This window comes from Caretta caretta, chromosome 2, assembly GCF_965140235.1.
Source record: "Caretta caretta isolate rCarCar2 chromosome 2, rCarCar1.hap1, whole genome shotgun sequence".
Classification (NCBI taxonomy): Eukaryota; Metazoa; Chordata; order Testudines; family Cheloniidae; genus Caretta; species Caretta caretta.
In genome coordinates this window covers 164,778,235-164,799,413 of record NC_134207.1, presented here as the reverse complement: position 1 = coordinate 164,799,413, position 21,179 = coordinate 164,778,235, and the positions used below count along the sequence as shown (strand labels likewise).

Genomic DNA, 21,179 nt, shown 5'->3' with positions numbered 1-21,179 from the left:
ACCAAAAGAGAATGCAGTTGAGCAAGGCACTTAAGGATGTGCCTAACTTTAAGCATGTAAAAAGAGCTGCTCAAAAATTTTCCAAGTGAATGTTTTGCCATCAGAAAATGTCATTTAATTGAAACAGAAACTTCCTATGGAAATGTGTTGATTTCCAAAGAAATTCCCTTTTGGGAAATAAAAAGGGGGGGGGGGAATATTTTGATAAATCAATACATTCCACTGTGACATTTTTGGAATGGAATGTTTTGATTTTTCATGTCAAAATGACCTTTTGTTTGGAAATTTATTTTCGTTTATATTGTAAATATGTATGTGTGTGTGTATATATATATATATATATATATATATATATATATATATGTAATCTAAAAATGTCAAAATTGAAATGCAATGTTTCAATTTTATTGAAACAAAGTGTTTTCATAGATACTAAGGTCAGAAGGGACCATTATGATCATCTAGTCCAACCTCCTGCACAACACAGGCCACAGAATCTCACCCACCCACTCCTGCGAAAAACCTCTCACCTATGTCTGAGCTATTGAAGTCCTCAAATCGTGGTTTAAGGACTTCAAGGAGCAGAGAATCCTCCAGCAAGTGACCCGTGCCCCATGCTACAGAGGAAGGCGAAAAACCTCCAGGGCCTCTTCCAATCTGCCCTGGAGGAAAATTCCTTCCCGACCCCAGATATGGCAAACAGCTAAACCCTGAGCATATGGGCAAGATTCACCAGCCAGATACTACAGAAAATTCTTTCCTAGGTAACTCAGATCCCACCCCATCTAACATCCCATCACAGGCCAATAAGCCTATTTACCATGAATATTTAAAGATCAATTAATTACCAAAATCACGTTATCCCATCATACCATCTCCTCCATAAATTTATCGAGTTTAATCTTAAAGCCAGATAGATCTTTTGCCCCCACTGCTTCCCTTGGAAGGCTATTCCAAAACTTCACTCCTCTGATGGTTAGAAACCTTCATCTAATTTCAAGTCTAAACTTCCCAATGACCAGTTTATATCCATGTGTTCTTGTGTCCACATTGGTACTGACCTTAAATAATTCCTCTCCCTCTCCGGTATTTATCCCTCTGATATATTTATAGAGAGCAATCATATCTCCCCTCAACCTTCTTGACATGATTACATTTTTTCCTGTAAATTTCATGTCACAGGAATTTTAGAAATCCTTTGTTTTCATTCAAAACAAAACTAATTTCAAAATCACAGAATTTCCTTCAAATCAGAACCTGAAATCCTCGAACAGCAATATCTGTGAGTAATTCTACTTAAGTCAATGGGACTAGTTAGAAGCTTAAAGGTAGACACATACTTAAGCACCTTGACCAGAATTTGGACGCAGCAGGTAGTCCATTAAACTATTCTGGTAGCATTACAGGTATAAAAGATTCACTAATTCAATAATTTATCCAACATTTTGCCCTGTAAGGGCTGTGTCCTGCGAGTGATCTGGATGCAAACCTCTCATTGATTGTTACGGGCATTCCAAAATCAAAATAACATTCAGTCATAGCTCTGAGAGGGCAAGACATATGCTTATCTTCATGCTTCAACATTTTCTCAAAATGATATTTATTGTAGGCCAAGTACAGACAGTCCTAATAATAAAGTATTAGTAATTTAATCTCTTACATTCATGTGTGGTTTCTGATGAAGCAAAGTTTCATGCTCCATTCACAAAGCCAAATTCACCTACTGAGGAAAATTGACTTTCACTAGTACTGATTTTGACTCAATATATTGTATGTTGATTTCACCTAATCAACAGTCAAATGCCATAATGTAACTGACAGTGGAGTCTGCACCAATAGTTTAACTTTTGAGGCTCAAGATTGATTTTCCTCATATTGAGAAGACTGGGGAATTAATTTTTACTTTCAATCTGATTTGGTGATATTTTAGACCCACTTTGAATTCATTTTACAGAAGTGTAAATGCCTACAGAAGGTACCAGGCAACGGAGAATTTGGCCCACATGTCTAGTGATTCCAACTGAGGAAGAAGAAGCATCCAATTTTGGGACATCAGAATGGCAGAACAGAGATAGTAGTTATAGGCAGGCACATTGTGTATGATCTTTCTTACTAATGTAATTAATCAACATGTGTCTGCCCTAATTTCCTTATGTGATTCAAAAGAAAATTAATCTCTTTTCCCATATTTCAACGTAGTGCTCAAATACAGAAACTAGCAGGAGACTGACATTTTCGTGTTTCATTCAATTTTATGCAGTGAAGGAACCTTTCCTAGGGAATGGAAACATTGTTAAAAATTAAAATATACCTGCATAATTCAAATGTTTGTGATTATATTTCATACAATGGGGTAGACTGGGATATCTTTACTTTTGTTGAGTAGTACCTTGACATCAGTGGGACTGCTTGCAGAATAAGGTTTCACGCAGTGTGTGTAACGGTGTCAGAATTTAGTCCAGTATTAGAGTTGGGGTTGTATTACCTTATGACCAACATTAAATTTTCTCATTGCATTGATCAGCACATTGCAAAAAATCTGGGTCCTATAATTACAGGAAAGAGACTTGGGATTTAGGAAATTTTAAATCTATATATTTTGCAGGGTATAGCTATGAGGTAGGCAAGATCAGTTCCTTCTGATTGTATGATGTTTTCACCGCACAATTTATATTTGAAAGGTAGGCATCACTCTGTTGAACTCTTTCACTGCTCATGTTCACCCAACATTCTTTTAAGTGTCAGTTTTCAGTTGGCAATAGAGATCTAAAAAGTACCACTAGAGAATAATTTCTCAACCCAAGGGCAGTCGTTAACATAAAAAAAAACATTTGCCAGCTATTACCATTTTAAAGTACCCGAGGTTACCATAATTTCCCACTATACTCAGGAGAAAGAATATTTGTGGTAACTGTGAGGGAACTGTATAGGAACGGTTGGCAAATGATAACTTTTTGATGGCTTATTCTGTATGTATAGTTTATGGGCTTTTATATATCTCTGTGGCTCTTGTATATCCGTTATTTACCTCACAGGATGTTGTGAATCTTAATTCATAAAAGTTCACACATCACTGTGAAATGTTTAAATAAAAATGCTATATATACTTGTAAAGTATTCTAGTTATAGAAACAGATACAGAATAGACAGAGAGAGTGTGCACCAGAAAGAACAAAAAACATGTATTCCACACCAAAAAAAAAAAAATACACTGAAGAAGTATTAAATTCTATTTTAAAATAAAAACAAAAAGGGAAGCAAAAGTCAGAGCTGTCATAGCTTGACCCTTTGATTTCATATGCCTGGGCTGCTGCAAATGAAGTTTGCCATCACGGCATAACAGCAGTCTGACTAATATGACAGCCTAATATGCATATATTCAGAAAAATTCTTATGTAGGTGGAGTGATAGACATTTTCTCTGCATAATTCATAAGAGTGTATCATATTCCAAAGGTAATACTACACATTTCATATATCACAAGGTCTTGTAACTATAGGTAATGGTGTAATTTTCTAGGGGCAAACTGTGAAATTAATTTGGTCCTATGCAACATTCCCTCTAATTTTTGACAGGCCGTGCGTGCAAAAAATGTCTTCTGTTCAAATTTTTGTGCTTCTGTTCAAATTTTTGTGCACAAACAAAAATCTATTTTTTCTCATTGAGTCTGGGCTGACAGATCACAAAGAGGCCACAGCTACAGATAAAGAAATCATTTCAGGCCCAAATTCTGACTGCTTAAATTCAGATTTCTCAGATTCCTAGGAAACCTGTGTGCTTCTCAGGATTCACTAACTCAAACACAGAACTGGCTACATCTTAGTAACCTTTCTACCATCTTAGAAAAGAGATATCTGAGGAGGAACTCCTTTGATGGCTCGGGGTTCAGTATGTAACCTGGGAGGGAGCAAGCAGGGGAAGATGGGTCTTTGCATCTTGTAGCACCAACTGAATTCCTTGAATCAGGAAGACCCACAGCAAACTTCAGTACCAGGTAGGAGAACAAAGGGAGGAAATTATAACATTATTGGAATCTATTGATTCTGGTAAATGGATGTGCTCCCCCCCTCTCCCCGCCATTTGGGTCTGTTTAGTCCGTAGTTCCGAATCTACCAGCTTTGAATGCAAGACATACTTTTATGTCCAGATTGTAGTGTTATAGAATATTCACCAACATTTTTTTCTGACTATATATTATTGACTATATTATAATATATAGACTTTCTGTCTATATATTATAGACTATATTATATATAGTCAGCCTACAAAAAGCCTGCAGCCTTCTCTGAGGTCACCGGCAAAATTCTCACTGGTGTCACTGGGAACCCCTTTGGGGATGATTTTTGGAAGTGTTGAGCATCCACAATGCCAGCTGAAGTCAACATATCTTTGGGTGCTCAGCACTGAAGAAAATCAGGATCATAAGTATTTGGGGTTTAAAATAATAAAAAGTTTCAGAGTAGCAGCCCGTTAGTCTGTATTCACAAAAAAGAAAAGGAGTACTTGTGGCACCTTAGAGACTAACCAATTTATTTGAGCATAAGCTTTCGTGAGCTACAGCTCACTTCATCGGAGCTGTAGCTCACAAAAGCTTATGCTCAAATAAATTGGTTAGTCTCTAAGGTGCCACAAGTACTCCTTTTCTTTTTTTAAAAATAATAAAGAGCACCATTGATTTTGTTTTCTTTAATCTTTTCTACATCTATTTAATAATTCCATCAATAAGACAATGTGTAGCTAATAGGCTATCTACTATCTATTACAATTAGATATCTTTACATACCATAATCTTTAATATTTTTTTTACTTAAAAGGACTTGCATATTCACCTTTTCTGATAACAACAATTATTTTTAGTTAGTCTCAAATAACAAAATAAACTATGAAATTATTAGTTGATACTCAGTAAATGTGAACCTCAGTCTGCAAAGTGCTAAATGCTTTCAGCTCCCATTGTTCTCACTTGTGATGCAAGGAGCAAAAATGATATGAGAAAACAAGAATGAGCAACAGAGGAGAATAAACACCTCTCTCAATCAAGGAGTGATGTAACAGACTCCAAACACTTCTCCACACTCTTTTCTATTAAATAAAGTGTGGTCCAGGGAATCATATTTTTCTACTTGAATGGTATACCTTGATCACCTTCAGCACTCATATAGATTGAGATGATTACAACACGTTTTCCATTCTTCTCTTATCTTGGCCTTCCTTCCCCATGTGTGGCCATGCCTTTTCACAATAAAATCTTCCTATCTCTATGGAGGTTAGCTGAGTGGTCATTTCAGTTCCCCTGGGTACCACTCAGTGACAGCTGCAGTCCATTGATTGTCAGTGAGCCTCGCTATATGACCAGCCCATCACATTTTATTATACCTGATTTAAATGACTGTATACCATTCATTTTGACTAAAGCAAAGCAGAATGGTAGATAGTAATTAAAAAATTGATAGAAGTGTCTATACATTGTATTATAAAGCTGTATCTGGGGTGAGATTATTTTTGTTCCAAGTTCTACCTTAAAGTAAATTTTGATGACAAGACTTTGTTAGGCTGGGATTTTGAAAGGAAAGGAAAGGAGTTAAGTTGCTAACTTCCTTAGGGTTCTTTGAAAAACCCAGTTTAATTTATTTTGTATATATGCCTATTCCAGGCTTTGGGCACCCTGGGGAAAATCCTAGTCCTATTGAGGTCAATGACAATACTCCCGTTAACTTCAGTGAGCCAAGAATTCATCTAATTTTCTAAATGTTCTAGTAATTACAGGGCTCAGTCCTGACAGGTGGTGAGCACTGTGACCAGATCCCATTAAACACATAAGCACATGTTTAACTTTAAGCACCTGAATAGTCTCACTGAAGTCAATGAGCGTATTCACATGCTTTAAAGTTAAGCACATGCTGGATGTGGGCCAAAGCGCTCAGCACCTTACAGGGTTGAGTCATATAAGAGGATTACTTTTCTGAGGCAAGCGTGGAGAGTAATATTAGTTGCTTTGTTCTGTGGGCTGAGTGCTGAGTAGTTGCCTCCCCTAAAGTCAGCTCCCCTAAAGGTAGTATGTTGGGGTCATAATAGAGCTGAAAATGGAAATGTTCATTTTGAAATACCTTCCCATGCTCAGAAATTCATCTCACCCTTTCTGTGACTACAATACTATTTACCAACACACACCTATATTTAGATCTATCCTATATATGTACATACCACATTTAGCGATCCATCTTCCTAACTACCTATAGATATTGCCATGTACGTTCTTAAGCGTATCACTTAATTTTTAGTCATTTAAAAGTGCTTTAACCTCTATGGGTTGCCTCGCATCCAGAGCCAAACATGATAAATTTCATGGGGGAGCCTCTGAGAAATCTTCTTAGCAGAGGGAGCATAGAGCAAATAATTCAGTTCCACATGTCTGGTACAACTGCTAATTAACCAGTGGGAAGAATACACATAGGTCATGCAGTTTTGTTTGTCTGTTCATCCAAATTACTTCTCATTGCTGCTTAGTCTGGTGTATTGCACCGGGACATTGGAAATGGCAGAGCATGTGATAACACGCTCTTAGAAAACAGATGGGGTTTCCTTGCTTCAGAAACCATCCCATTTGTTACCTGACAAATACACAGCATTTTTGCCTGCTTTTGGATGTGAAACAGGGAACTTCCTTTCTCTGATAGAAAAACCCACTCCCTTCACAACGGTTACAATGTAAAATGAATGGGCCAAATTCTCTGTTGGCTTAAATGGATAAAACACTACTGAAGTCAATAGAGTTGCATCTGCTTATGTTAACAGAGAAGTAAGCCCCTGTAAATGTATTTTAATGTTACACAGGGCCCTGGGGGTGAGAGTGGAGAGTCCTGGCTTTTACCAGTTCATATTAGGTGGGGAGGCATAACAAGCTGGCTGGGAACTGAAAGAAGAGAAAGAAAGACAAAAGAACACAGCTATTTGGAATTATTTCAGGATTCCAAATAGCTGCAGTGGGGGAGGTTTAGATTGGATATTAGGAAAAACTTTTTCACTAAGAGGGTGGTGAAACACTGGAATGCGTTACCTAGGGAGGTGGTAGAATCTCCTTCCTTAGAGGTTTTTAAGGTCAGGCTTGACAAAGCCCTGGCTGGGATGATTTAACTGGGAATTGGTCCTGCTTCGAGCAGGGGGTTGGACTAGATGACCTTCTGGGGTCCCTTCCAACCCTTATATTCTATGATTCTATGATTAATTTTTTTCCCCCGGATGGAATCTTTCCTACACGATTCACTCTAAAAGCTTAGCCCTGGTCTGCTCTAAAACACTGCACTCTTAGTAATTAGTCATTCTCTGAGATTTTTCATTGGACTAAATAATTCACAAGGCACAGCAATGCTAACATCAGATACCCTCCTCTGGGTGTGAGTAGTAGCTATAATAAAAATAATTAATCCTGGTTGGTTGTTTAGAAAGTTGGATGTCATTTGAAGAACATATGAGGATCTCTCTCCGCACCATGGACAGGATGTTGGGTGTTTTCCCTTTTTCATTTGACCATTTCATTCACAAACTGTGTATGACACACTTTGTTATTGCAATTTGCTAGAGAGACAGAGAGAGAGAGAGAGAGAGAGAGAGAGAGTTTATGTGTGAGATACATCTCATTGAAGTTTGACCCCCGCCTATCGGTAAATACTACTTGCCTGGAACAAAGCTGTCTAACATAATGAAAAGAGTTAAAATATAAAAGTGAAAGATAATGGCCACAGACTGTATTGTAGATACTACTCATACAGACTCTACATGTTCTGCAACAGTGACCAAAACACAGTTAGGAAACCATTTTGTTGCTGCTGTTTCTTCTGATGCTAATGCTGTTATTACCTTGGCTGCTATTGTTGCTTCCACACACAGTGTCACTGGGGAAACTGCCCAGTGAACTAATGCCTGCAGAAGAGCAGTGCCCATTGACACAACGAAAAACAAAATACACTGCTGAACACTGAAATAGATCTACTGTATTCCCCCTCCTCCAATTCCCCGTGCCACTGAACAAAATGTTAAAATGATAAGGTTTGTTGGAGAGAAGGAAAAAAAATAAGAACTGAGGAAGAGGCAGTAGGTTGTCACTAAATCATTAAGGGCCTGATTCTCAGCTGATGTAGGCCCATTACCTTAAATGGAGCAATGTTGATTTATACCAGGTCTTAAATATTATAGTACTCTATTTGCCTGAATCTTCATCTGCTGAAATAAGAGCTCACACATTTATTTATTTCTTGAAATATATACAAAAATATATGTGGGTGACCATGCTATGTGCTAGGTGTTTACCACATAAAATACTAGCAAAGGCCTGCCCATGGTTCTAACCACCCCTACCCTCACTGCCCTCGGGGAAAAAGTAAAAAATAGATGTAAAGGGAATGGTTGAGAAGCTCAGTGATTTAGAATTTGTGGGACGATGAAATTAAAACATTGAGAGAAACACTCTAGGCCTGATTCTCCCATCACTCGATTTTGACACCAATACGACTTAGTGGATTTTCATGGAGTTACTTCCAATTTACACCAGTGCAAATGAGGGGACAATCAGGCTAACCACATCTAAAAGATGAGGCTGAACATTGCCAGGTGGGTGCAAAAGGTGATATGTAGCACAGAGATTTCTCTGTAATGAGCAACAATTCTTCAGTGTCTGTGACACACACAAGCTTATTTTTGCAGACGTTCTTTTTATAGAAGTGCTTCTGGAACACTTGTGAGATAGTATTAGGGCCAATCCTAGTTAGGATATATATATATATATTTAATATTTTTTTTTTTGAGGAATGGATGAGTGGTATGTAGGAGAATGGGACTGGTGCAATTAAGTTTTGAAATGTGACTCACATTTTTGTGGATAATTTGAAAGTCTATTAACCAGCCAGAAGCTGTATTGTTATTTTGGGTTTGGGTTTAAGGAATAAGAAGGTGTGACAGCCATGCTTAGTTAAGATAAAGTTTGAGAAGCTGATCAGCCATACAGCTGTCAACAATTAAAAATGTCAGTTCAAACAAATTCTAGGGCATTGGTAAGCAAGCAGCATTAAAGCAATGGTTTATTCCTTTGTGTATCATGCATTTTAAAAAATGTCAAAGATATTTTAAGACCACTGTTCCCAGTGGGGAAGTAAAGAAGAACACTGTTCAGTGCACAAGGAATCAAATATGAGTATTCCCAGAACATGCTGCCAATGTTTTCCAAATATTAGGAGTAAGTACCAATTTACTGTTTGGGTTTTAGCTGGACTACCAGAGCCTGCAACCTGCTGTGCCTATTCTTACCAACACTGGATCTTGCGCTCCCCCTGAATCCAGTGTGAGTAACCAGCAGTGACATTTCAGAGGCCTGTATAGAAAGGCCCCTTATATCTCAACCCTTTCCCTGAAAAGTATTTACTCATGCAAGTAGACTGTTGAAGTCAATGGGAATAGTCATATGAGTAAAGAATATTCAGTGTGAGGAAAACATTACAGAATCAGGCCCTAAATTAGGGAAGGGAACTCAGATATGGGTCATAAAAGGCTGAAGTACGAGCATCCCTACTCATGACTGAGAACTACTGATACATACAACCTCATACTCTGAAGGGTTAGTCTGAAGTGGGCCAAGAAAGTTGTAAGATCCAGACAAGAAGAGAAGGATAAAATAAAGAGTGACAACACACTAAATATATAGCTTGGAATGTCCATGTTGAAGCACAGTGGTGACTAGTAGATTATACAAGAATTGAATAGATCCTTTGCTCAAAATTTGGAAAGAGCTCAACCCATTACCTTGTGCCGGGGTTAGGGTTAGGGGTTGATTCACACCCCACCTTGCGGCAAACTAAATGTTTATGTAGACAAGCTGTTAGCCTCACAATATTTCCCACGACAGCTTAAGTCTATAAGTACCTGGGAGAGAAAAATATTCTTGTTGTTAGAGTACAGGACATTTGGTCTCTAATACTGACTTGACCGCTAATCCTTGCTCTTCCACAAACTCAGGCAAATCACTGGTAATCTCTCTGTGTCTCATTGTACCAAGTTGTACAGTGGGTACACTACTACTTACCTTTCTCACAGGATTGCTAGGGGTCTTTCATGTTTTTATATTTGCTTTGAGATTCTTAAATGGAAGGCGCTATAGAAATGCAAAGTAGCAGTATTCTCATGGGAAAAAAGCTGTCCTTGCAAGATTTCTGGCCTCATTTCCAGACCAAAACAAAGTTTAGATAAGCTTCTCATAAGTATTTAAACAGAGTGCTGAACCTGGTGAGTTCACATCATTAGCAGCAACGCACATGAATGCCACATATCATGGGGTAAATGAACTTCCATTAAACAATTTCATGTCAAGATCTCCTGGTCATGCTTATGGCAAAAATCTTGCCTAGTCATATATGTGTATATAGTAATATAGTGTAAAACAATTTACACTTTAAAATGAAACAGGCCAAACAGTGATTTTTGGGTTCAATGCTGAATGGATACAGTGAATTATAAAATAATATATGTTAGACACGGAACAGCCAATTAGATTGTCCAGCCCATCTTCCTGCAAATACTTGATTGCACCCAGCATCTTTTCTGGGGTTTTGTCCAGTCTAGTCTGACAAGTCCCAAGTGATGAAGCTTCTACCACTTACAAGATTACTCCACATTCAGAGCCTGTGGGATGACACAGTCAAACTGATCTGCAAGAAAGATTGTTTGAACAACAGTATTTTGTAGGGACTGGAAACAGGGACTGGAAGAGGGCAGGGAGAAGTGTGTGACTGGAAGCCCAGTTAGGAGGATACTGCAATAGTCAAGAAGGGAAATAATGAATGATGAACAAGAGCTTTGCTTGAAGGGGTAGAAAGAAAAGGATGCATCTTTAGGATGTTGTGGAGGAGGAAGCAGCATGATTGATTGTGGCCTCCATGCATGCGCTAAGGCCAAGGGAGAACCCAAAAATAATGCCAAGGCTGCAATCCTTCCAAGCCTTTGGTCAATTATGTTGGTCTTCTCTGATTTCCTTTTGATGTCCACAGAACTGAAAGTAATATTCAATGTGCGGTCATAGCAGTGCCACACTGAGGTCTACTAACTTTATGTCTTGCATCTATAACCAACCCTAACATTGCACTAGCCTTATTTGCAGCCATAGCAGATTATAAATGGATGCCTTATTTTCTAGCCACAATCAGTCCTAGCTCCTTTTCATCATTACCCCTTACATAGGTTTCTCCTTGCCAGTTTTGGACCATTCTGCTCCTCCTTCCATTTCAGCAAGTGAGTCTCATTTTATTCTTTTATGTGCATGTTTGTATTTTCTCTCTGTCTTTGTCCTTACAAGTGTTTTCAAATCCTCCTAATTTTGGGCTAGATTGTAATTCTAGACACAGCTCTGAGCAAGATGTGGCACCAACCCAGGAAGGCATCATGACTCAGAAACATAATGCAGGCACAGTTCCCTCCCCAGCTTTCCCCTTTGCTTTGAAGGTTGGTGTATAGTAATTTGTTATTGTCCTCCACCAGCAGCAAACACCACCACCAGCTTGCACTGTTTTGCTGTACTAGCCAGCAAGTTGCGGAGCCAGAGCCAGAGTTCTACCCATTCACCTGCCCCACTATTCAGAAGAAGGAAAGATAAAGTGAGCAGAGAGCACCTGATTACACCTACAGGCTTGGACTAAGTCTAGGTAGCTTGCACAGAGGTTTAAGAGGAGTTCTTATGGAGTAGTCCCTGTCATGTTCCTACCCTTAACATTTTCTGATAATTTAACTAATGCTCTGGTTATTCCTTTTTCCAAAACACCAAAAGTCAGAAAGTGACAGACCCTTACATAGGTGTGCAGAGGAGGGGCACACTGATGTATTAGCCGGAGTATTGTAAGTAAAACACGAGAAGTAATTATTCTGCTCTACTCTGCGCTGATTAGGCTTCAACTGGAGTATTGTGTCCAGTTCTGGGCACCACATTTCAGGAAAGATGTGGACAAATTGGAGGAAGTCCAGAGAAGAGGAACAAAAATGTTTAAAGGTCTAGAAAACATGACCTGTGAGGGAAGATTGAAAAAAATGGGTTTGTTTGGGACATAATAGCAGTTTTCAAGTACATAAAAGGTTGTTACAAGGAGGAGGGAGAAAAATTGTTCTTCTTAACCTCTGAGGATAGGACAAGAAGCAATGGGCTTAAATTGCAGCAAGGGAGGTTTAGGTTGGACATTAGCAAAAACTTCCTAACTGTCAGGGTGTTTAAGCACTGGAATAAATTGCCTAGGGAAGTTGTGGAATCTCCATCATCGGGGATTTTTAAGAGCAGATTGGACAAACACCTGTCAGGGATGGTCTAGATAATACTTAGTCCTGCCATGAGTGCAGGGGACTGGACTAGATGATCTCCTGAGGTCCCTTCCAGTTCTGTGATTCTATGATAGGTGTGCAGGGAAGGGGCACACTCAAGGATTCTCCTCCATTCCATGGCTCATCTTATGCAATGGCACGTCACAGTTCCAGTCCCGAAGTTCAGGAATAGATGATACAGTCTGCGTAGCTCCCCGAGGCACTAGGTTCCTTAAGAAGGGACAGCTCACCTACAGGCTGAGGTAGCCCTACACCACCACCAGCTCAGACCAGAATGTTACAGTCTGGTGGCAAGGATCTGGAATCTTTAACTCCTCACAGACATACATTAATAAAGGGCACTGAAGGCTAAGGGTAGAAAGAATTCCTTCCCCAAAATACAATTCATTCTCAGATTAGTTTAAGGTGAATTTCTTCAAAGTATAGTGTGTGTGCACATTTTAGTTGCATAAGAGAGAGAAGGAGTAGAACAGGTCAGGAATTTTTTTTTATAAAGAATGCTTTTTTTTTTTTTAATTGGAAAATGCCTTGTTGTTGAAACCAAAGCTGTTTACAAACCAGGGTCAGTTTGATGAGTTCTCCTTACTCATACAAACTATTGGAAGAAAGTTTTGAAATTGTCACAATATCAAAACATTTCATTGTAAAAAATATAGAAACATGTTTTTTCAAGTCCAAGTGACCTTTTGGCTTGAAATTTCAGTACATATAGATTATTAAAAAAAAAAATGAACAAAGGTTGAAATCAAAATGAAAGACACTGACATTTTCAAAATAAAATGATTGTTTGACCTGGACCAATTTTTTTTCCAGATTTTGGTTCATGAAAAATTTTATGATTTTTCACTTTTAGGCCTGATTCAGGATGGGAATTTTTTTTTATATATCTGGTAAGAAAAAAACATAGGAAGGTTGAGATTTCCACAGTTGAACAAGGACAGAGATGGATAGAATGAGGGCAGAGAAGGAATTTATTCATTTCAGGACTGTGTGAAATAATACACAATCAAAGCTGAAATTAAATGTACCTTCCTGGTTTGACCAGTCTTTACAAACACAATACTCAGACAACCTTTCAATACATCTGGTTTAAGATTCATAAATAGTTTGAATGAACTTAGGGCAAGTATTAAATTATCCTGGATTGATTTTACATGGAAATTATGCAGAATTTTGACTGGATTTGGTTTTTAGACTTATTTGAAACTCAAATCACACAGAAAAACTGATAGGAGTGAAGGAGGGTCCAAGTCTGAAAACCGTGAGCTAAAGAAAATGCCGGCATAAATTTTTGCAAAACAAAACAGCCACATTTTCACACAGTTCTATTTATGATTTAGATGATCAGAAGAATACAAGGCATTCAGTGTAGTTAAAAAAAAACATTATAAATGTATATACAAATGTGGTGTTGAAAGCCAGGTGATCTGTACTGAGACCACATGATGACCTGAAAAGTTTGTGCTTAACTGTACTGGTCCTGATCTCTGAGCACCAAACCTGCACTTTACTCATTAATCTGAGACTTCTCCTGACATTCCAAATCCTGAAGGCCACATTCTTAACCAGCCTGCATTCAGTGGGACTGTCTCAGGAGTAGGATACTATTCATTGTGAGTAAAGTTCTAAGAGGATCTGGCCATTAGAATTTAGTATATCTGCAAGGTAGGAAGAGCTGGGAGTATGAGAGGCACTCAGTAACTAAGCATTCTGCAGAGGTTAGCTGTTCCTAAGGGTGTACCTAACTAAATTTGTTGAAGTTCCATGCTCCTAGAAGCAGACTGCCTTACACCTCAGCTAGGTAAGCATTTTAGGGACTTTGAGCAAATACATCTGCAACTAGAAGGAGCTAAAACAGTTAAAAAAATTATGTAACTGGTATTTTCAACCTTAAGGGAAAACAAAAACAAATGATAAGAAACAGATTTTTTTTAAATCTGACTTTGTCTGTAAAATTGTATATGATCAATAACCAAATGGAAGCTGGAGACTCTACTCTCATTATCAGGTCTGTCAGCCTAGCATGAGTCACATGACCAATTGACCAATTGTATTCTGCAGTTATACTTTTGAAATCATCCCTTCTGCTGAAAAGTAACATTTAAAATGTTGACATTCTAACAATAATGCTAATTACAGAATAAAGTTAACATTCACTAGTATACAGTATATGTACACATTTAGGTTTTTGTACGTATCATGCTTGATATGTACACAACATGGATAGATGTGTCCATGTTAGCTTTAAAGATGGGTTTATTATTTTCAACACTAAGGCCAAAATTTGTTAATTTTTATTTTTCATAAGTGTGTGGAACACTATTCAACACCCCACCATCATATTGGCATTTAAGTAAAATCACATATTTGTATCAAAGGGATTCTCAAAGATTTTCATAGTGTGCACCACATTTTAAGAGTTTCCCATAGAACCCTCTCCTCCCATGCACACTCATGTCTGTGGCAAATAGAATATTTAGCTACATGGAAAAGTAACGTTAGGAAAATATTTAATGTATGTTTCACTTCTTTCAATGCACTTTAGCAGCTGGAACAAAAGGAAGACCCAGCACCATGTGACCAGCCAGCTGTCCTCTCACTATGAGCAAGTGCTCTGCACCAGTGGTTCAAAGACCACAGTTTGAGAATCACTAGTATACATATTAAGTAGCATTTCTTTAGTAATGTAGCAATAGTGCACACACACATCCATTCTTTCTTCAGACCACTATCCTGGATCCTGACAATCATGTTCAAGCTTTACACAGCACTCGTGTTGTGCAATAAAATCTCTTTTAGCTGTTAGTTTGTTAATTATAGAAAAAAAACCTTTTAGAAATAGTAGGCATATGAGTGATAAACTTTGGAAATCCACAGCCAGATAAACAGTTTGTAACTAGCATTGCTGTGCTCACAGTTCCAGTGGTGCTACTCATGCTCTGGCCAGTCATGTACACTAGAAGTCCATCTGAACCAAAACCCTGGATCTGAACATCCTGAACTTCGGGAACATCTGGATCTGGATCCAGATATGAAGTTTGCATCTGGCTTTAGTCTATATGAAGTGTTGAACCAAAAGGCCAGATTTCCGCCCCCCTCCCCACCCGACCTTTTGGGAAATGTAGATCTGGGTTTGAAAGGTGCACCGCAGTCTATTTCTGTTACATAGTGCTTTATCATATCATTAAAAGAAGAAATTGAGAGGAATAAAAGATAGCTTCCATCAGTGACTTCAAAAGAAACAGGATGGAAACTTAAATAGTTGCTTTTTGTTTTATTGCTTTAATGTGGTCTGTACTTTGTATATGCTTCCCACTACCTGCAAATAGGGAAGAGAGATGTTTGAGCCAGTATGAGACTGAAGAAACGTATTCAGTGCTTCAGTGAAAAATCTGAATACATTTAGATTCCTACAGTATTTCAAAGGTATCCTTGAAAAGATAAAAGTTCATTTAATCTTCACCATCATTCATACTCACTCATATTCATTGTAGCTTAGAAATCAATTTTATTTGATAGGACATATTACTAGGAATGTGGCTTTCATGATTGGATGAGCATTTTGAAAAGAAATAAAAGTACTTAGAAAAAGTAAGACTCCAATATTGCATTGGGATGCTACAGGGTCAACCTCTGAGACTGCTTAAGGATTCTGATGCAGGTCCATGATGACCATGTTACATAACTAAGTAACCTCAGATATTCCTAACAGCCTCTTTTTATTAAGAAATTTGAAATATTTTAATGGGATTGTTCCCAATAAGCTCACTTAAGCTTTAACGTGCACATACTGTATAAAACCTGATCTAAAAATCTTTGAAAAAACAAACAAAACCACCCCAGCACAAACAGAAGAGCCTGCAATTTGTGTGCTGGAAATGATATAATCTGGAGCATACATTTATGCAATGGTTGAGAGAAAAGGATGCCATCTTGATTATTCAGTGCATCATCATTTCTGTGTTCTACAAAATGGTAGCTGAAAAGAAAAGATTGGTCGCAAATATTGCAGTTTTGCCTTTTCCAAAATTGAAACACTTAGGTCAGTTTCATTTTGTAAGGTAGTAGTTTCCTTCAACATCATGCTACGGTTTTCAAACTGTCAAGTTATGTTGTCATTAAATAATTGTTCAAAATAGGCCCCTTTAAAAAATATCCACATGGGATTTGTGAACATTTGTGCATAAACTGTGCTGTAGATCTCATGCAGAGAAGGTGTGATTCAAATGACTTTTTAAAGAATTTGATCGATCAATTCAAATAGATTTCTATGGATAAGACAAAGATCACAAAATGATAGTAAAAATACTTGCAAATATAAAAATAATATGAGCTAGTCTAACTGTAGATAAAAGCCCTCATTTAACTAAGGAACAGAGGGAAATCTCCTGAAAATATGATGAACCATAAGCTTGATTTAAAATAAGGTAAAGCATATAAAGAAAGGGTACGTTCCATGATAAAAAGAGATGATGTATATAAGATACTACAAGCAACAAATAAAACTGAGTTGCAGTGGCGTTTGGGTCCAGTTTGTGAACAGTTGTGGGTGTCAGCAATTATCCATAGCGAGTACATCTGTTGCAGTCCTGTGAGCAAATTTACTTATGTGCAGAATCAAGTCCTTAATATCAGATAATATTATATTCTACTGTACATTAGACTTTCAAATGAGAATAAAGAAATTAGGCTACCAGCTCTTAAGCAAAGTAAGCAGTCATGGGTTAAGAGGGAAGGTTCTCTCATGAATTAGTAACTGGTTAAAAGATAGGACAAAAAGGGTAAGAATAAATGGTCAGCTTTCAGAATGGAGAGAGATAAATACTGGTGTCCCCCAGGGGTCTGTCCTGGGCCCTGTCCTATTCAACATATTCATAAATGATCTGGAAAAAGGGGTAAACAGTGAGGTGGCAACGTTTGCAGATGATACAAAACTACTCAAGTTAGTGAAGTCCCAGGCAGACTGCAAAGAGTTACAAAAGGACTCTCAAAATGAGGTGACTGGGCAATAAAACGGCAGACGAAATTCAATGCTGATAAATGCAAAATAATGCACATGGGAAAACATAATCCCAACTATACATATAAAATGATGGGGTCTAAATTAGCTGCTACCACTCAAGAAAGAGATCTTGGAGTCATTGTGGATAGTTGTCTGAAGACATCCACTCAATGTGCAGCGTCAGTCCAAAAAAGCTAACAGAATGTTGGGAATCATTAAGAAAGGGATAAGTAATCAGACAGAAAATATCATACTGACTCTATATAAATTCATGGTACACCGACATCTTGAATATTGCAAGCAAAATAAGTATTTTTTTTCACACAACACACAATCTACCTGTGGAACGCCTTGCCAGAGGATGTTGTGAAGGCCAAAACTATAACAGGGTTCAAAAAAGTGCTAGATACATTCATGGAGGATAGGTCCATCAATGGCTATTAGCCAGGATGGGCAGGAATGGTGTCCCTAGCCTCTGTTTGCCAGAAGTTGGGAATGGGCGACAGGGGATGGATCACTTGATGATTACCTGTTCTGTTCATTCCCTCTGGGGCACTTGGCATTGGCCACTGCTGGAAGACAGGATACTGGGCTAGATGGACCTTTGGTCTGACCCAGTATGGCCGTTCTTATGTTCTCAACTCCTTCTGACTTTCAATGGGAGTTGGGCACACAGGTTCCTTAGCTCCCTTTGAAAATCCAATTTTGGAGTGCAGTGGGTGTCATTACAAAGTCCTCATTTGTTCTACCCCTACAGGGGTATTTTCAATACCTCAGTTAGTTCAGATAGCCTCATGTGTTTACAGTGGGTAAAAATCCTTGTAATGGCAACTTCTGCCTATAAAAGTCACAGTTCGGCCAGTTACTCATATTAATTCCATGTACAATGAGCCACGCTTTTTTTTGCAAAAGGAGGCAGTATATTGAGATCTGAAATTTAATTTGATCTCCATTCTAACAGGGAAAGGAAAGCAAATATTTTTAGCTTTTACCTAAAACTATATTCTCTAGGCAAAAGAGGACAGATATTTAACTGGACAGACATCTGTAAACTGAAGGGGAAAAAAAACCACTTGTCCTAGCATCTTTGATATCACTAACTTCCTTTGTCTTCTAATAATGCATATTATAGCTTTATGAAGTCATACGTGCACTTTTTTTGTGATAAGAAAATTCAGGGTCACACCTGATGCTGAATTTCGATATGTAGATAGGTTATAAAGGATTAGTAGCGGTTTTCCTCAATGTTAAATTAGGGTTCAAAACCACAACAGGTTGTTTATAAGCATTGACAGCGCTATCTACAGGTGACCTGACTGCCATCTATAAACACATGCTGATCGTATTTGTAACATCTAATCAATCATTTATTAACCCTTTATAAACAGAACTTTAATGAAGAGTATGGCCAGATTCAGTTTACAACTTTCCCCTAAAGTAATGCAAGTCCTTTATGTATTTATGATGTACAGCAGTGGTCTCACACTTTAACACCTAGCATGTCACACATCTAGAACTCCAAAATACTTGCTATGCCACCTTTTCAATTTTAATTAGCATAGTTCTAAGGGATCTTACATTAAATCTAGTGCCACAGTTTAAGCATCATTCTCTTAGCTTTCTGAAGAGAAAAAAAAACATCAAAAGATCTCATTACTCAAAAATAAATATACTCCAAACAGTTGAGCATACATTTCTTCCCTTACACTGCACTGCCATTCTCCCAGGTTCCTTAGCATTGCTTTTATTTTGCAAGCAAATATTTTGCTGTCAACAATAGACTGTTTTGTTAGTAAGAAAACACTCTCATTACAGAGCAACTTCAGAAATTATTTTGTAATTAATGTTTTGAGGTGGAAGGTGTTTAGATTTGTTTCTCTATGTATATTATAATTAGATTACATTGTTTAAAAATACATACAAAAAAAAAAAAAGAACCTCCCTGGGACTGAAATACTTTGTATGTGTTGTTATTTGCAGTGCATGCCAAGACATTCATGGGCACCAGAGCCAAGCTGGCGAGCTAATTAAATATATAAAATGTATGTGTTTAAACAGCCTTATAAGGAGCATTGGAAATCTGCAAGATGAGCGAATATCTTATAACTTCTTCCGCAGGTGCGAGGATAGCTACAAGCCATGGACTTTCTGTCCTGCTTCTTGTTTGTGGCTTTGTGAAGGGTGCTTTGCTTTAATCTAAAAGTGCTGACTTTTTCCAATATCACTTTCTCTTCTTAAAGCAAAGAGCAAATCGCCTGTAAAATCCACGGAGCGGACAGCAAAGTTGACCCTAACCTCCAACCACCACTCTGCACCCAATGTACTCTAATTCTCTACACATGGAGCACCTTCAGGAAGTACAAAAAACAAAACAAACAAATATATATATTGTTTAAACATATAAATATATATATGAAGAGGATACCACATTTTCTTGGTCTATATTATTTTCTTTCCTGTATCACTGATAATTTATTTGAAGAGAACTGGTGTGATGTAACGGGACATTTTGTAACAGCAAGCCCTAGTTTCCTTTTCTTTCAGCAAGTAGAAGCATCATATCCTTGACTGCTCAGGGGTTGGCTTGCAAGTCATTAGTATTATACAAATTCACTCTGGATGATATTTGGTTTCCTTCTTTGAAAGAACTGTTGCAGCCATGAGGCAAACAGTGGCCAAAAATAAATAAATAAAACCAACAAAAAATCCCAAGAAAACAAAATGACTCAGCATCACCGCTGATGACAAAAAACACCTCAGAAACTTTGATGAAAAGCTTATTTTTGTGGGGGTGGGGAATGCAAAAAAACCCACCAACATTGCAAACCAACTAACAGGACTAGAGGACATTGTTTTTGAAGACAAGCAAGAAGCACTATTGAAGGTTTTTTATTTCACTTTTTTGAATTTTTTCCTCTTTTTTTTCCCCACCCCCTTCCTTTTCCTCTCTTTTCTCTTGGTTTGTTTCTTGTCCAATGGTGGCAGTTGCTGACTTAGGCCAACCCCTACTGACTGTGTGGTGGTTATATAAATACATTTTTGTGTGTGTGTGTTCTATATTTCGATGTGTTTTCTCTAATTTTGCAACTCCTGTATATGCAAAACTAACTTCAATTCTGTAAATTGCTTACAGTATGTGTGATATAACTTCACAGTAGACATACCATTGTCCTCATGCAAGACAGTTTTTGATATTATCTATATGTCGTGCCACCAACAGACATTTTTGTTTCCTTTTTTGATGAAGCATTATTTTTTAATTTGTAATTCAGTACTGTGTGGATTTTGTAATACATGCATTCACTTCCACTGGTTTGACCCCTTGCAGATGGCAATGCAGCTCTCTGTTTACTCTGTAAAATGCACATTAAAATTTGTTATGGTCTCTGAACAATGAATTATTTTACTTGTGTGTATGCTATGTTGTAGTCTGGTGGCTGAAAGCCCTTTTAATTTATTATGTTTATTGAGGATGAAACGATTTTATCATCAGAGAATGTAAAATGTCTCTAGCCAAATACTGCGTGCAAGCAAGGTCAAGAGAAAAAACAGAATGTGCTCCTGGAAGATTTTCTTTTAATGATGAGTTTTAGTCAAGTGAAATTTCTACAGTGATTCACTCAAGAACTCTTCCTGCTATGGCTAAAGAGGTATCTTTTTTCTCCCTTTCCATAGGTGGCTAGCCATTGTTCTTTCATACTCTTCATTACATTTCTTTCTGCCTATGAAGTGAAAATGAAAATGTTTCTGTTGGCTGGAAGTAATATACATAACATGAATTACATTAATTAATGAAGGAAGGGAAAACTACAAATATTTGTTTGTTAAA

General features: G+C 37.7%; 1 protein-coding gene across 6 annotated transcripts in view; it reads left to right on the top strand.

The window, feature by feature from the left end:
- The window catches only part of VSTM2A (V-set and transmembrane domain containing 2A), a 33,850-nt gene extending 13,102 nt beyond the window's left edge, over positions 1 to 20,748 (top strand). The window contains exon 5 of one of the 6 annotated variants that reach the window (XM_048839273.2): positions 19,591 to 20,748. In XM_048839273.2, the coding sequence (XP_048695230.1) occupies positions 19,591 to 19,679 (89 nt within the window). In that variant the 3' untranslated portion in view covers positions 19,680 to 20,748. Of the gene's footprint in view, positions 1 to 1,954; positions 2,326 to 11,223; positions 11,632 to 19,330 lie in introns of those variants that run through there. The other 5 variants (XM_048839276.2, XM_048839277.2, XM_048839275.2 and 2 more) reach the window with 5 other exon arrangements.
- Positions 20,749 to 21,179: the final 431 nt, after the last annotated feature.